The 16,876-nt window shown below is 35.3% G+C and overlaps 1 protein-coding gene across 1 annotated transcript in view; it reads left to right on the top strand.

The window, feature by feature from the left end:
- The window catches only part of il1rapl1a (interleukin 1 receptor accessory protein-like 1a), a 90,917-nt gene that overhangs the window by 60,411 nt on the left and 13,630 nt on the right, over positions 1–16,876 (top strand). The window contains exon 6 of the mRNA XM_016454194.1: positions 9,787–9,861. Coding sequence (XP_016309680.1) covers positions 9,787–9,861 — 75 coding nt within the window. The remainder of the gene's footprint in view (positions 1–9,786; positions 9,862–16,876) is intronic.

Consider the following 16,876-nt stretch of genomic DNA (forward strand, 5'->3'; position numbering starts at 1 on the left):
TCTCACCCAGTGATTCATCATGCTTGGCCTGTAGTCGAAGAAAAAAACATATCGTTTTACAAAGACAGAAAAAAAAATAATAAAATGTAGCTGAATGTATCTGTTTTTTTTTAATTAGATAAATGGCAACAGAGAATATAAAATCATTAGAAATGGTTGAGGTGCTCAGTAATGAATACAAGCATCAGATTTTTTTCGCAATGAGGAACACTTAATGGGACAAATCATGTTTTTTTATATAACTTCATTATATTCATTATATAAGGCTATCAAATAATGTGTCTGAAACAAGCGGTTTGTGAAGGAAATTTTATTTATGTAGGTATTTTCCCTCATAGACCACTAGTAATAATATAATATATTATATTATATTATATTATATTATATTATATTATTATATTATATTATAGTAACACTTCAGTATAGGGACCATTCTCACAATTAACTAGTTGTTTATTAGCATGCCTAATAATAACATATTGGCTGTTTATTAGTACTTATAAAGCACATATTCTGTATAAACAATACCTAAACTTAACAAATACCTTACTAACTATTAATAAGCAGCAAATTAAGTATTAATGGTTTGTTAATAGCAAGAACTGGACCTTAAAATAAAGTGTGATCTATAATATAATATAATATAATATAATATAATGTAATGTAATGTAATGTAATGTAATATAATTAATATAATATAATATACAATTTTATTATATATGAAAAAAAAGATTCAGCTAAAGAAGAGTAACTTTAGAGTGTCAGAGACTTCCAAACACTTTTTATTTTCTAGCACCCTTCAGTTTATCAAAACTACAATGTAATTGAATTATTCATTATTCTGGTTACTCATTATTATTTTATTTTACTTCAGGCCTTTGCTTTGAGCATGCCTTGGTAACCACAGGCTATATAAATTATCTTTTTACATATTAAAGTTGGTTTCATGTCTCAATAAAATTAAAATTTTCAAATGAATAAGAATGTCCTTGAAACTACAGTCATTTCACCTATTTAAAAAAAAATCACAAATTGTCCTAGTCAGCAATGCGATTAAAATAGAGACCTTTTAATTAAGCTAACCTGCTTCTGAGGAAAAAAAAGACCCCTATAATCTCTTATTTGTCACTTTTTTTTATTTCTGCTTAGGAATTTTAGAAGACTTTTAGAAGAGGCGTCCAGCTTCCGGATGCAGAGTTGTGTGTGCGATCTGGATGAAGTAGCGCTTGCAGAAAAACAGTTTCCAAAAGTAGCTTGCATTTCCTATTGCTATTTTAATACAGACAATGTGGTTTCCATGGACACTTGCGTGGTGTCCATGCCAACGGCAGGTTTAGAGCAGTGAAAGCTTGTAAGCGTGTGTGCCCGGGTGGGACTTGCGGTGGAGCAATCCAGGGACAATGCCAATCTTCCTGTACCTTTCCCACGTGTACCAACCCGTGCCCTTCTCACTGAATCTCCATGGAAACGGTCAGGCGAGGGCAGTCGCCCAGATTCGATCCAGTCACCCATAGATGACAGAGGGGTTTGTGGGTTACAGGGGTACTATAGATGGCTAGGGAAGCGCTGCTGAGTGGCAGGGTATTAAGTGGTTACAAGATGATACACAGGTAAGAGTGCGTTTTGTTTGTTTATCCATTGATCTCCATGTTGATTGGAGCCCCCATTGTCTTAAAATCCCCTATAGTGCGCTGGGGCTGCCGTAGCACGTTCTTTACACATGCTCCCAACACCTTGCATCTGTCAAGTGTAATCAGGACAAGATAAGTGTGTGTGTGTTTTGTGTGTGTGAGTGTCGGTGTGTGTGTGTGTGTGTGCACATGTGCCCGTAATCAGTAGAGAGTTATGTAATCATATTTAATTAAGGATTAATTACAGATGCCGCTAAGTGAGAGTGCGACAACTTAACTCTCTCTTAGTCACCCAATAACACACACACGTTTATTTTCTGTTATGTTGAGGGCATTCTGTTGACTGCTATTGTTTTTATTATTATTATTATTATAATTGTATTTTTATTCAGGTCCATAGCTAGCGGGCGACCCAAATCCTGTTTATTTTCTTATCCTAATATAGACATACTTACATATATTTTTTTATTTAGGTAGCATGACCATAGATTGAAATGCACAATTTGTGTATTAATTATTTTATGACATATTTTGATACATATTTTTACTAGATACAGTTAAGTGTACTGGATTTTATGCCAATTTCTATAATAATAATAATAATAATAATAATATTAATATATAATACAAAATGTAATATTTTTCATTTAGATTTAGGGCACCAAGTTATGCTTTCATTATTTTTACTCATTTGTATGTAAAATACGTTTAATTAATTATACAGGATTCTGCATCATTTATATTATATTAATAATATTAAAATAAATTACAAAATTTTATATTTTTTTAGTTAGGTGGAAGGGACCATGGACTGAAACGCATGAACGCATGTTTTATGATTTATTTTAATAAACATTTTTAATACATTTAATTAATTATACAGGATCAGTTTTATAATAATATGAAAATATATTATGAAATGTTATGTTTTTTATTTAGATAGAGGGGACTGGTTTGGTTTTCATTATTGTGAAATATGTGGATGTAAAATACAAATGAATTATCCAGAATTCTAAATCAATTTGTATTATATTAATAATATTAAAATATAATACAAAATTTAATTTTTTCATTTAGGTGAAATGCACAATTATTTTATTACATATTTTGATGTAAAATACATTATATTCGGATTTTAATGGATTTTACATAAATTTGTATTATATTAGTAATATACAGTATACTACAAAATGTAATATATCTCATTTAGGTTTAGGCGATCACATATTAAACAACTTGAATGACTGACTAAAATTGGTTAAAGCGTTATTTTTGCTTTTTTCCTATCTTTTTTTTGGGGGGGGACATATTTTGATGGAAAATATATTGAAATAATTATACCAGATGCTACATCAATCCTGTCTCAATTGTTATGGGCCCCTCTGGACTTTTAGTTCCCAAGAATAATTCCCACCTTTCACCCCATTAGCTCCGGCCCTGCACACACACACGGCAGTAATACACATTCCACCTTTTTTACATTCCACTCCAGTAGTTCTTCCCCTCAGAGCTTCCTTTTATCTCACAGTTTATTTCTCAAGGACATATGAACAGGAATAATGCACAGCATGAAAATCTCTGTCATCACTGAATACAGAGTCAGATATTCTGAATGCTCTACAAAAATGAATCGTATCCAGCGCAGTGTGCTACAGTGATCGCAATGAATACATTCTCGTGTCCTCCCAAGAATCAAATCTGCCCTAGTTTCGCCAGCGAACCGTGCGCTCTGGCTGATGCTAGGACACTTTTGCAGGCTAAAGATCACACAGGGTTTATCTTGTAGTTTAAGCTGTTGCTAAGTAAGGCCACAAGGTGTGCGTTACATCAGTGTACAAGGTTCTCTGGCCGTTTAAGGTGCATGATTTTGATTAGCCGTTCCCTTGTTTTGGGTTTATCTGTAATGGAAAAATAGTGTTACAGTAGTCAGAGTGCCATGTAAATTATTTAACCTGCACTGCACACTGCATACCGGCTAAGAAGAGTTATGCGATATGAACTATGATAGAGAGAGTCCTACGTCTGAGGCAACATTTGAAAATAAAAATACACACCACAAAATAATTATTTTTAAATATTGGTGTTCCACAAATCCACATGAATGTGTCAAACTAGAGGAAATGGACAGACTAATTGGAAAGTGAATAACTCTCCCACTCAGATGACATCACTTTCTGTCAGGTTCAAATCAAAATAAACTTGAAATGATCTATGAATGAGACGGTTTAAATTAAATTGTGTGAAATAAAGCTGCAGCTCTCTGTCTGCCATCATCCTGACAACATGACATTTGTTGACTGATGATCTAAAAAGATGTCTGTTAATAAAAAATAGCCAAACAACAATTAACAAATTAAAATTAAAGTATAATTTTACTGTATAATTGTAGTTATTATTTCTGAAGCAATGTAAAGCTTTTTTGTGAAAAAATAAAACTTTTTTTCTAAATGGTTATAATTTATGCAAAAAAAATCTGAAATTAATCACAATTAATTGCACCTAACATTAAAGCGATAGTTCACCCAAAAATTTAAATTCTGCCAGTAATTACTCACCCTCATGTCGTTCCAAACCTGTAAGACCTTCATTCATCTTCGGAACACAAATTAAGATATTTTTGATGAATTCCGAGAGCTCTCTGACCCTGCATAGACAGCAAGGATCCTAACATGATCAAGGCTCAGAAACGTAGCAAGGACATTGTTAAAAAAATCCATGTGACATCAGTGGTTCAACCGTAATTTTACGAAGCTACAAGAATACTTTTTGTGCGCAAAGAAAACAAAAATAATTTATTCCACAATTCGTCTCCTTCACGTCACCCTATAGCACCATTTTGGAGAGTATCACATACGAAAACAACATATGCTGTTCTATCTCAGCAGCACCATACGCGGATAGGCTGGATGTTGTTTACGCTTTGATCTGAATGTAAACAACGTATCTGCGTACATAAGTTGCATACGTTGTTTACGTATGTGATGCTCTCAAAATGGCGCTATAGGGTGACATGGAGGAGACGAATAAAGTCGTTATTTTTGTTTTCAACGGCATGACGGTGAGTAATTAATGACTGAATTTTCATTTTTGGGTGAACTATTCCTTTAAAGTTTTTAAATATACTTTTATATTGCAATAATTTCACATTCAATCTTCAAATTAATGTAGAAACAACATAAATACAGTATGTTTTTGATATTTGTTTAATGACATATTTTTTATGACTGAAGGCGAGTATCACTGATACCAGTACTAATTGTTTGTTTGTATTTTTAATATTTAACCATTTACTATACCCATTCAACATTACAGTATAATTGAGAGCCAAACAACAATTAACAAATTAACAAATTAAAAGTAAAGTATACTTATACTGTATAATTGTAGTTATTATTTCTGAAGCAATGTAAAGCATTTTTGTGAAAAAATAAATCTTTTTTTCTAAATGGTTATAATTTATGCAAAACAAATCTGAAATCAATCGCAATTAATTGCACCTAACATTAAAGGGATAGTTCACCCAAAAATGAAAATTCTGTCATTAATTAATTGAGAGCTATCCATTTTAATATTCATTATTAGATAAAAAAAAATAAATAACAACTCTTAATTTAAGTTAACTTAAAACAATCTTCACGTAAACCCATTATAATAAATGTCATATTTACCTTTGCCCCTCAGCAATTAGGAAATATACAGAAACAAAACTGACGACATAACTATGATATTGCATGCTCGTAGTTTCTCTTGCACTTATGAAATAAGTATATGAAGTAGAAGAATATGGAGTTATATACAGTGCGCCGCCGCATTTGTGTGTCCAATTGAAGAGCATGTGCTACAAACACAGTATGACGGCTGACAGGACAGGAAAATTTGTTTTTACTGACATATGGCCTGACAACATTTCATCTGATCTGACATGAGTTCACCGTTGTTCTACTGAAGCTCCCTTGTTACCTGTACCTTTTCTGGGCTGTTCAATATCAATAATATTATATAAAAATATATTATAAATTGATTTATTATTACTATTATTATTAATATTCCTATTCCAATAATATGCCATTTAAATGTGTGTGTGTGTGTGTGTGTGTGTGTGTGTGTGTGTAGTGGCTTCCAAAAACTATTTGGACACTTAAGTCACACTAAACAATTTATGAATGTAATTGCATTAGCAATTACTAACATATTTTACTATCACTTCTAACCAGCTGATTCCATGGTCATTTTAGTGGAAGTAATAGTCAGTTCCCCTCAATTTCACACAGGTGCCTCTAGTGATTCTGTGTCCCATTCAACTCAGAAAATCAGAATGTGCAACTTCCTGCCTGGAAAAGTGCAACAGAGCACCACTCAAATTCAGACTTCCAACTTGGAAATGTGTACAGTTATCTAATGCATAGAAATGTATATAATTTTAAGCATGCCCAGTTACTTTTTTGGGCCATATACATTTATGAAATGTGTGTTTTTGGCCATGTGTATATGTATCTGTGCCTGTGTGTGTGTGTGTGTGTGTGTGTGTGTGTGTGTGTGAGAGAAGAAGAGTTGTGAACCTCAGAGGGAGCCTGTGCTATCACACCTCTCCTACTCGCAGTCTGTCAATATATCAGTCTCAAACTCCGTGAACTCATCTCACACACAGAAACTACTCTGCGCATGTGTGTGAGTGTGTGTCAGAGAGAACGATAATACACACAGAGCATGAAGGAATTTAAAAGCGGACTGATTCTTGTAGTTTTTTCTGGGTTGTAGCTTCGCTCCCGCTGTGTGTAACCAGTCTCCCCACCGAGCTGGCCCGAGTGTTTTTATTTCTCTCCTCTTCTGCATCACGCCATCCTTCCGTCACACTCATCCCTTGCTTCAGAGCCAAGCCACATTTCCACTCTATCTCTCTCTTTTCATCTCCCTCTGTATTCCTCTCTCTCAGGGACAAATTCACTAAACAGTCGTGCCATTTTTGCATCCGGTATTTCAAGGCAAAAACCAGCTTCTAACGAATCACAATCAGGTCTAACCATTTTGATTCTTTTTTTGCACAAACACCTCCTTTCTATCTGAATTCAGAACCGATTTGGTGAACGCTAGTGAATTGGGCGCTAAAACAACACAGACAGTGTTCGCAAATAAATGGTGCTGTCAGTGGACACAGTTCAATCTTAGTGAATTCTCCTCTCTGTCTCGCTCTTTCTCTTTTTACTTTTAGACATAGAGACGATAGCATCTTCATTTTGAGGGTGTTTGTCATGGTTGTGGGTTCGAGTCGTGGTGACACTACATTGCTCATTGCTTAGATTAGCTGTGTAATTGTTCTACCAGACAGCAAGCAATTTGTATGGTGACTCATCCTCTCTCTCTCTTTCTCTCTTTCTCTCTTTTCTCTCGTCCTCTCAATCTCCACGCGTCCTCAAGCTGCGTTTAAAGCATGTTATGATAGTTACAGTCTTGACAGGCTCATTAAAGCCTCATATTCTCAAAAAAATCTTTTAAAGGTATAGTTCACCCTAAAATTGCAAATTATTTTTCATCATTTGCTCACCCCCATGTTGTTTCAAACCCGTCTTCTGTGGTACACAAAAGGATTATTCTGAAGGCTTTGCTGGCTGCATTTTCCGTGCAATTACAATGAATGAGGACTGAAGGTCGCAAGAAAAAAAGTAAAGTAAAGGTGTGCTGTATTACAACTATCCGAAGTCATTGATGGCTCTGAAAAAGAACCAGGCCAAAATTATTGTTATTATTCACTTCTTGTTTATCACGTGGACCTAGGGTATTTTTGTAATAGCTAATTTGACCACTGCCATGTGCTGTATGGTAATTGTTGTGCCTCACAATAATGTGCATGTATTTTAAAATTAAATTTTTTTATTTATTTTATTTCCTCTTTAATTTCTTTCTTTTATTTCCAAAGTTTTATTTCTGAGGAGCCTTGCAAATTTATTTTTACAGTCATCCCCATGAGAAACAATTACAGTTTGAATAGGGTTGTAGTTTCAAGAATCATATGAGTCCAGTTTGTAAATTAATCAGTTTTGTGAACTGGATCAGCTGATTCATTGAAGATCAAGATCCAACTCAACTTAAATTTCTGTCTTATACAAAACAGTTTCTTAAAACTATCATATGACTTTAGAAATATAGAACGAGTTTGTGCCTGGTGTCCTTTTTGAAGCTTCAGTCTGAAAAAACTTTTTTTTCTTTTTTTTTCTCCACTGAACAAAAAAATGAGAGTGGGTAAATAATGACCAAATTTTCATTTTTGGTTAAACTACCATATGTGACCCTGGACCACAAAAGCAGTCTTAAGTCGCAAGAGTATATTTGTAGCAATAGCCAACAATACATTGTATGGGTCAAAATTATAGATTTCTTTTTTGTCAAAAATCATTAGTATATTAAGTAAAGATCATGTTCCATGAAGACATTTTGTAAATGTCCTACTGTAAATATATCAAAACTTAATTTTTGATTAGTAATATGCATTGCTAAGGACTTAATTAAAATTTTAACTTTAAAGGCGACTTTCTTAATATTTAGATTTTTTTTGCACCCTCAGATTCCCCATTTTCAAATAGTTGTATCTCGTCCAAATATTGTCCTATCCTAACAAACCATACATCAATGGAAAATGTATTTATTCAGCTTTTAGATGATGTATAAATCTCAATTTCAAATTGACCCTTATGACGGGTTTTGTGGTCCAGGGTCACATATTTGACAGAAAACAGGTTGCACATGGGTCAAAATGTTTGCATTTTTGAGAGGAAAAAAAAAACACAGATAAGTTGCATCAGTGTATAAGTCCCATTTTATTGTTACATTCAATAATGTAAAAGTTGCAAACATTATAAACACTATAAACATTGTAATTCCCCTCACTCCACAACAAATCCTTTAAATGTATTGGTTTTCAGAACAGAACAGGAATGAAAAATATAAGTATAAAAAAACATAAATTTATTATAAACGTCAAGCCCAAAACAAATTTATTTAAAATAAAACTGAAACTACCGGGCTGATATATGGTACTGTAAATGCACCATTAAAAATGCTCAGGTACCTCTTTCATTCGGTACAAATGTGTGCATTTTGCGCAACTTTTGTGTGCTTGATGTTAATTGCTTTAATATAAGTCACTTTAGAATATAAATCACAGTGCTTTTCAGGTGATAAAAAAACGATTTATATTCCATAAAATAGGGTATTCCTTTAAAACAAGTTGTTAATATCCAAAAACAAGCACTAGCACATGACCAATATTATTTATTGTTGAATTTTCATCATACCGCTACATTGTGATATATACCGTTACCGTGATATTGGTTTTCTTACACAGTGATTTACGATTTTAGTCATACCGTCCATTTCCAGTGAACTAATGTGTCCATTTCCCTTACAACTTTAACAGGGAAATGAGCAGCATGGGTCAGCAGCGAGATGTGTATATTCCGAAAGCGTAATTCATTAATTTGCTGTTTGCTATCCGTCAGTCACCCGGAATAATCCATTGGGAGGGGCCAGTGCGCTTTCCTCCGCCGAGTGAAAATTGGATTTTGGATGAGCGATCGCGCGGCTTAAACTTCCACCAGCTCGCTGTCTATTAAGTGCACCCCCCACGTCACGCGCACACACACACACTCGCAACCCAGAACCAATCTAGAGCCACGACAAACACACACAAATATACATCCTCGAGTTTTAAGAGTTACAAGCCAAATTCAAACGCACACGTATGCAGCCACTGTGACACGGTGCGTGTAGTATTACCTACAGCAATCCTGTGCTTGAGAAAAGCCGACTGAACAAACACAGTCAGCATAATCACCAGAGAGAAAGACACGTACACACCTCTGACTTGAAGGAAATGAGCTGGAATTTGGAGCATCGTGCCCACATGGGGAGCGGAAGATCTGGAGAGAGAGGGATGTGGGGAGGATTGATGGATAGGGAAAAAAAAGTCAAGAAGAACAGAAACGAGAGCACTGGGGAGACCAAGACAATTCTCGCTGAGATGTTGATGGCGAGATGCTGGAGTTTACTCATCCAATCACGAACGTGTGGGCAGAGAGAGGGAGAGAGTGTGTGCTTCATCAGAGGTGCTTGATGTCACTTAGTAAAAATAACGCTGTGTGTGTGTGTGTGTGTGTTTCAGCTCCTCTGACTGAAGAGCCCCCCAGGATTCTCTTTCCCTCTGAAAACAAGCTCCTCACCATGGACGTGCAGCTCGGTAAGAACAGCTTCTGCTTGTGTACATGTGTGCTGGGAGGAGAGGGGGGTTGTTCGTAATGCCATGTACAATTTTTGTAAGAACGTAGTATGTAATATGCTGTGCGCAGTATGCAAATTTTCTGAATGCATGGATTACCCGGATGACCTGCTACATTTGTTGAAATGTGCAATGTAGATCCACAGCACACTGCGTGGAATAGTGTATCCCATGATGCACTGCACTCGACTTGACCATCTATTTGCAGGGTGACAAAAGAGTCAGAGGCGATATCAATCATGGTTTTTCACAATTTGTCTGGTTGACCCATTTTTTGAAGGGTCTGCCAAAATGTTTGCACAAACCTGGATGACAAAATGGAAATAAAAAGAATGCTCACTAAATTAAAGGTTCAAACAGTTGCACTATTGTAGCCAAAGTGTTTCTGAATGAAATCCACTTTCTTGTCATATCACTCGCATCTTAAATAATCAAGTGCCGAGGGCATTATTTGTGTTTTGTTTTTTTTTAGGGGACACTAGTGGCCAATGGTGCTTCTGCCAGGGGCTATACACTACATCAATGTACATTATCATTTTAAAGTTTGGGGTCAGTGATCTTTTATTTTTTATTTTAAATGTTTTTGAAAGTCTCTTATGCTACCCAAAGCAAATATTTCATCGCAATATGTGCAATATGTTTTCTCATTTAATATATTTTAAAAAGTAATTTTCAGCAGCCTGCAGTATTTAAAAATACTGATATTGTCTGTTATTGTCAATGTTGAAAACAGCTTTGCTGCTTGATATTTTTGTAGAAACTATGATAGTTTTTTTTTTTTATTCTTTGATGAAAAGAAAGGTTAAAAGAGCAGTATTTATTTAAAATTGATCATTTTTATTGAGTCACTTTGCTGTCATTTTTATGAATTTAATGCATCGTTGATTTATACGTTTCTTTAAAAAAAAAAAAATCTTACCCTTAATTTTTGAAAGGCACTGTGTATGATGCATAGTTTAATGTACCAGTTCTACAAAAGTCAGTGCTATTTGATGCCATTAAAGTTTGCATCAAATAGCGTTGACAATAATGTTTTGTTTGGCATATTGCTTATGGAAAGCTAGCAGTAAATTGAATACTACTTTAAAGAGATGTTTGTTAAAAATTTTTATTGATCATGGCAGTAATTAATTCATCAAATAATGATGAAATTATGTAGAAGAGCGTTATAACCGGGCATATATCCAGGTGTTTGGTGCAGCAGAATGCACTTTTGGCATTTTAAAGAGCCAATTGCTCTACAGTCCCAGCAAAAAAAAAACCCCAGTCGTGGTATAGCAACAGCAGAAAGCGCATGCAAATAATGGGCACAATTCACTTTTAATCCAGGAATTTTCCTCTTATTACAGTAAAACACTGTGTGCTGTCTTTTTGAAATACTGTAATAGGCATTATGCAGCATACTGCAGAGTAAGCAGTACGGTAGTATTCTATTCCAAACACAGCCGATGTGGTTCAAGCATTTGAATTGTGTTTGTGCAAGGAATTGTCTAAGTAAAAAGAGAGTCATTGTGTTGGATTTACTCTCAAAAACACAAGCAAAAACAGTTTCAAAAATGGGTGAACTGTTTTTGTTATTGAAAAGACGTCAAACTGTTACCAAAAGAGACTCATCAAGAATGTTTAAACTCATGCCATGCAGTTATGCACTAACTCGGCAGCAGCAGCATTTGCGTATGTGTGTGTGTTAACGCCCGAGAAAGGAGTTCCCCTGCTTGACAGATAGCTGCTATAGTCAGCATTATGATCCTATGTTGTTTACGCTCTGAATGGAAGTTGTTCTCATAAATGCAAATCCTCTATGCTAATTATCTGCTGTTGTCTCCCAACAATAGCCGTTCCATATGGTGCCGAAACATTCAGTGGGCCTTCTTTTGGATTTCGCTGTGCGTGTGTGTGTTGATCCGAGCTCCTTGTGCATGTTAACACACGCATACCGTCCGCTTTAATATATGTAACAGACTGAGATGTGCTTGTTCGCGCATGTGCGCTAGTCTGTTAGCGTGTGCATTGAACTGAACCGCGTGTGTGTGTGTGTGTATGTATGTGGTGGATGGAGCCGCGTCTGTTTGTTTGGCGGAGACTCTGGATCCAGGCATGTTGGAAACAGGAGCAGATTGGAGCATATTGTGGCGGCTCTGACCATGCTCTGCCTTCAGAATGAGCAGAGAGAGAGCAGGACACCACTCATCAACTAGAGACACACTTGACCACATGATGAGTAATTTATAGGATTAGACGGCGTGAGCGTTGTGGGCTGCTTAGCTGAATAATAGAACCCAATAGAGTTGAACTTTGTCGTGTTGTGTTCAGTTTCATCTCTCTTTCTCAATTTAGTTGAAAAACTACACTTTTGTATTTCTAAATACTTTGTAGAATCATGAGAACCTAAATAGAATTTTAATTTAAATGAAGTTACTATTGTAGTGAATAAGTGATATCAAATCTTTTCTCAGTAAATGATGCCGTCTTAGACTTATAATGACACCTGGTGGCAAGGATGTAGCATCATTTAAAGATTTTCAGTCAATTGCTATTATTCGACTTATTCTGTGAGTACAAGTGTATGATAATTGCACGATGGCCGAGAGAGCTCAACACGCTGCAACTTCAGAAAACTCATGCAAATAGAAAAAGCACCAGCAAACTAAGAAAACATCTTCATCAGTTTGGCAGCACATGTGCTGCAAATGCTCACAACACAAACAAACAAAGAAACGCGCAAGTAGCACAGACCACATTAAATTTACCCCAGCAAAATGAAAATTAACCATGTTTTTTATTGATTACCATTTTTAAAACCACAGTTGTACAAATACCATGGTTAGTGTAGTAAATCCATGGTTTATTTGTGCATGGTTACCATGGTTTAACTATAGTAACCATTTTTTGTTTTTATTTATTTTTTATATAATGTTTTAGTTATTTATTTTTAATAGTAAAACCATAGGCTATGGTTATTTTTTGTAAGGAAAATTGTAAAAGTAAGTACATTCACAGTTACAGTAATTGTGTATTTTGTCATCTTATTTAGGCTAATAATATAAAAAAAAATGTAAGGAATCGTATATTAGGATGTTAAAGGACACCACTCATCGACTAGAGACACACTTGACCACATGATGAGTAATTTATAGGATTAGACGGCGTGAGTGTTGTGGGCTGCTTAGCTGAATAATAGAACCCAATAGAGTTGAACTTTGTCGTGTTGTGTTCAGTTTCATCTCTCTTTCTCAATTTAGTTGAAAAACTACACTTTTGTATTTCTAAATACTTTGTAGAATCATGAGAACCTAAATAGAATTTTAATTTAAATGAAGTTACTATTGTAGTGAATAAGTGATATCAAATCTTTTCTCAGTAAATGATGCCGTCTTAGACTTATAATGACACCTGGTGGCAAGGATGTAGCATCATTTAAAGATTTTCAGTCAATTGCTATTATTCGACTTATTCTGTGAGTACAAGTGTATGATAATTGCACGATGGCCGAGAGAGCTCAACACGCTGCAACTTCAGAAAACTCATGCAAATAGAAAAAGCACCAGCAAACTAAGAAAACATCTTCATCAGTTTGGCAGCACATGTGCTGCAAATGCTCACAACACAAACAAACAAAGAAACGCGCAAGTAGCACAGACCACATTAAATTTACCCCAGCAAAATGAAAATTAACCATGTTTTTTATTGATTACCATTTTTAAAACCACAGTTGTACAAATACCATGGTTAGTGTAGTAAATCCATGGTTTATTTGTGCATGGTTACCATGGTTTAACTATAGTAACCATTTTTTGTTTTTATTTATTTTTTATATAATGTTTTAGTTATTTATTTTTAATAGTAAAACCATAGGCTATGGTTATTTTTTGTAAGGAAAATTGTAAAAGTAAGTACATTCACAGTTACAGTAATTGTGTATTTTGTCATCTTATTTAGGCTAATAATATTAAAAAAAATGTAAGGAATCGTATATTAGGATGTTAACTGCAGTGGAAATGAGAGAGCGATTCTGAAGGAAAGAAGAGCATTAAGGACCATGCAAGGAGGTTCTGAGAGATGAAGACAGAATTCTGAGCTGGTGGAAGAATATTTAATGCTTTTAGAACGTTTCAGGAGGGAATCGCTCCTTGCTGAGCACTTCCTGCAGAAATCTTATTGGACACGCACAGATACAGACACACACACACACACATGCAAACTTAAACACATACCGTTTTATAAGTATATAGCAGGTAAGAGGATATTGCTGGACTAATACTAGTTATTTCCAGCATTTGTTGATGCTACTGTGTAATACTATGTGATATGTATGATGTATATGGCCATTACTTTGCTATAAACATGCTTATTATGAGGGATGAGCTATCGAAATCATTTGTCATGCTCCCTGCCATAGACGCGGAACAGATGATGATGTGAGAGGATGGGATGATGGGATGATGAGTGAAGGATAGAGAGAGACGGATAGAGTGTGCTGTGTGTGAACCCATCACATCCAAACATTATTAATGACAACAGGGGCACTCACACACACACACAAGCACAACTCAAATATCGCAGACAAACAAAGAAAAGGAAAAAAAACGAGTCAGAAAGAAACTGGGCTGACTCACATTCAACATGGAAAAAGGGAAAAAAGGTGACCTTTTTTCCTGTCTCTATGCAGTTGCCAGCCAAGATGAACAGATAGAAAGGAACAATGCAGGAAAGACTTGACTATTTATCTGTATTATATATATTGAATTGGACTGATGAGAGTTCATCTTAACCTTCATGTTCTGTATGGGCTCTTAGAGCCCTCAAGGGCTCGAAAATATACCAATAAACATTGAAATATCTGGTTGAAACTCCATTGCTTGTTCTAATTTTATGAGATCTGATTATAAACAAAATTTCAGCTTCATAACATGCATCAACCGTCCTTTATGAAAAATTGCTTCATTACTTTTGTTTGGAGTCTCAGAAAACTCGGATACAAAGCATTAATAAATGCAATGAATTTTTACATGCTAACTTTTTTTGTGTGTACACCCCTGTCAGTTGTTTATTTTAATTTATTTTATTGTATTTTTCAAAAATGTTTTTTGGAGGGGTCCAGTCAACACAAATTACTGAAATGGATGCTAGTTAGATTTCTGAAAATTGTGGGAAAAGAGAGGGAAAAAGCTTCAGTGTACCTACCTACTGGATTGTGATTGGCTCAGATTAATTTATTAAATTGTTATTTTTATAACTGCTATTATTATTTGTAAATGATGTGAGTCATTGGGGCTTCTGAGTCATAAAAACAACAAATAAGTCAAATCAATCTCAAATGAACATGAGGGTTAATTAAACATAATCTAACTTAATTGAAATGTATTCACTGTGTGTCTTTGCTTTGCTTCCTCACAGATGGCACAAAACGCACACGCAGAAACACACACGTACGTTAACGCAGAAGTGGGGAGGATTTGTGCAGAGGTATTCAGAGAACACTTCTTAATATTAATCACCCTTGCCCAAAATAATACAGTTGTTGCTAAGCAACCATCGGGAGATGAGGGCATTTCTCTAAATAAACATCTCAGTTTATTATTGGGTAAGATTGGACACTGATATCCTTAAAGGAACAGTACAAAAGCAGTGGATATGTGCAAAAGCTGTGTTTCTGCTCTTAGGATATTGAGCTAAATAGCCTGGAACCAGATATTTGGGGTTTACAAGCCCATTTTCAGCTATCTGGCCACAGCTGTGGATTAAATGATGAATTAAATTATTAATTTTTATGACATTTCTTGTTCATTCAAATCTAATCTTTGTTTAATAAACATTTGTGTGTAATGCGCAGTAGGCAAATGAGGGATCGTAACAGCCAATGAGCAGCAACGTAGCTATCCGCTTCATATTTTTGAGCACATACATTTTCAGCTTAATTTGAGAAAGAGAGAGAGCGCAAAAGAGGAACGACTAGACGGAGAGGTCGCTTTATCTCTATTCTGAAGTGTTCACTTTAATCCAGAGTCCTTTGTCCCACATTTTGGGTCCACAAGGCCACGGTTTCTAATCATGCATATGACCCTGTTAGAGCTGCCACGACCTTTCATGTGCTGGCAGTTTTTGGCATGCCCTTTAAAAGGAAAGTTCACCCTAAATTATGTGATCATTTACTCACCCTCATGCCATTCCAGACCCATTTGACTTTGATTCAGAGAGATTTAGCAGAATGTCTGAGCTGCATTTTCCCATACAATTAAAGTGTATTGCCAAAGTTTCTAAGGCTCAAAGCATTGGATCCTGTATATTTCACTTTTTAAATAAAATATCCAGATTTTTTCAGACAAACAAAATAAATGCTGGTTTGTCGCATATGTCATCCAGACAATATCTTTCTGTCTAAGTTGGCTGCCAGAATAACAGAAAAATGGACACAGATTTTATGCATAGTCAAAAGTCTTTCATGTAGATGTGGAGATAAATGGCATATGTAACCAATTACCTGTTCTTGCATAGAGACACAACAAATATAGTGTCATTTCACTCTCTACTTGAATCCGTCTATATGTACCACTCTTTGACGCTTAACCAGTGACGTAGCAAGTCAGCCCCGGGCCCATATGCAAAAAAATTAGTATGGGCCCCCCCAAACGTTATTGGCTCCAACTCGGTTAACTTATTGTTGATTTTTCTGAAGTGATTAACGTTAGGTGTATTCACAAGCTGTTTTATTTACGGTATAAATGCTTGGAAATAATATTTAACGTTTTCAAGTCCATTCATCATTTGTAGCACGCAAGCCACCCAATAATCGCAATAAGCTTTGTGCTTTGTTACTTACACTGAACAAAATTATAAATACAACACTTTTGTTTTTGCCCCCATTTTTCATGAGCTGAACTCAAAGATCTAAGACTTTTTCTATGTACACAAAAGGCCTATTTCTCTCAAATATTGTTCACAAATCTGTCTAAATCTGTGTTAGTGAGCACTTCTC

This window comes from Sinocyclocheilus anshuiensis, unplaced genomic scaffold, assembly GCF_001515605.1.
Source record: "Sinocyclocheilus anshuiensis isolate Anshui unplaced genomic scaffold, SAMN03320099.WGS_v1.1 scaffold976, whole genome shotgun sequence".
NCBI classification, from domain to species: domain Eukaryota; kingdom Metazoa; phylum Chordata; class Actinopteri; order Cypriniformes; family Cyprinidae; genus Sinocyclocheilus; species Sinocyclocheilus anshuiensis.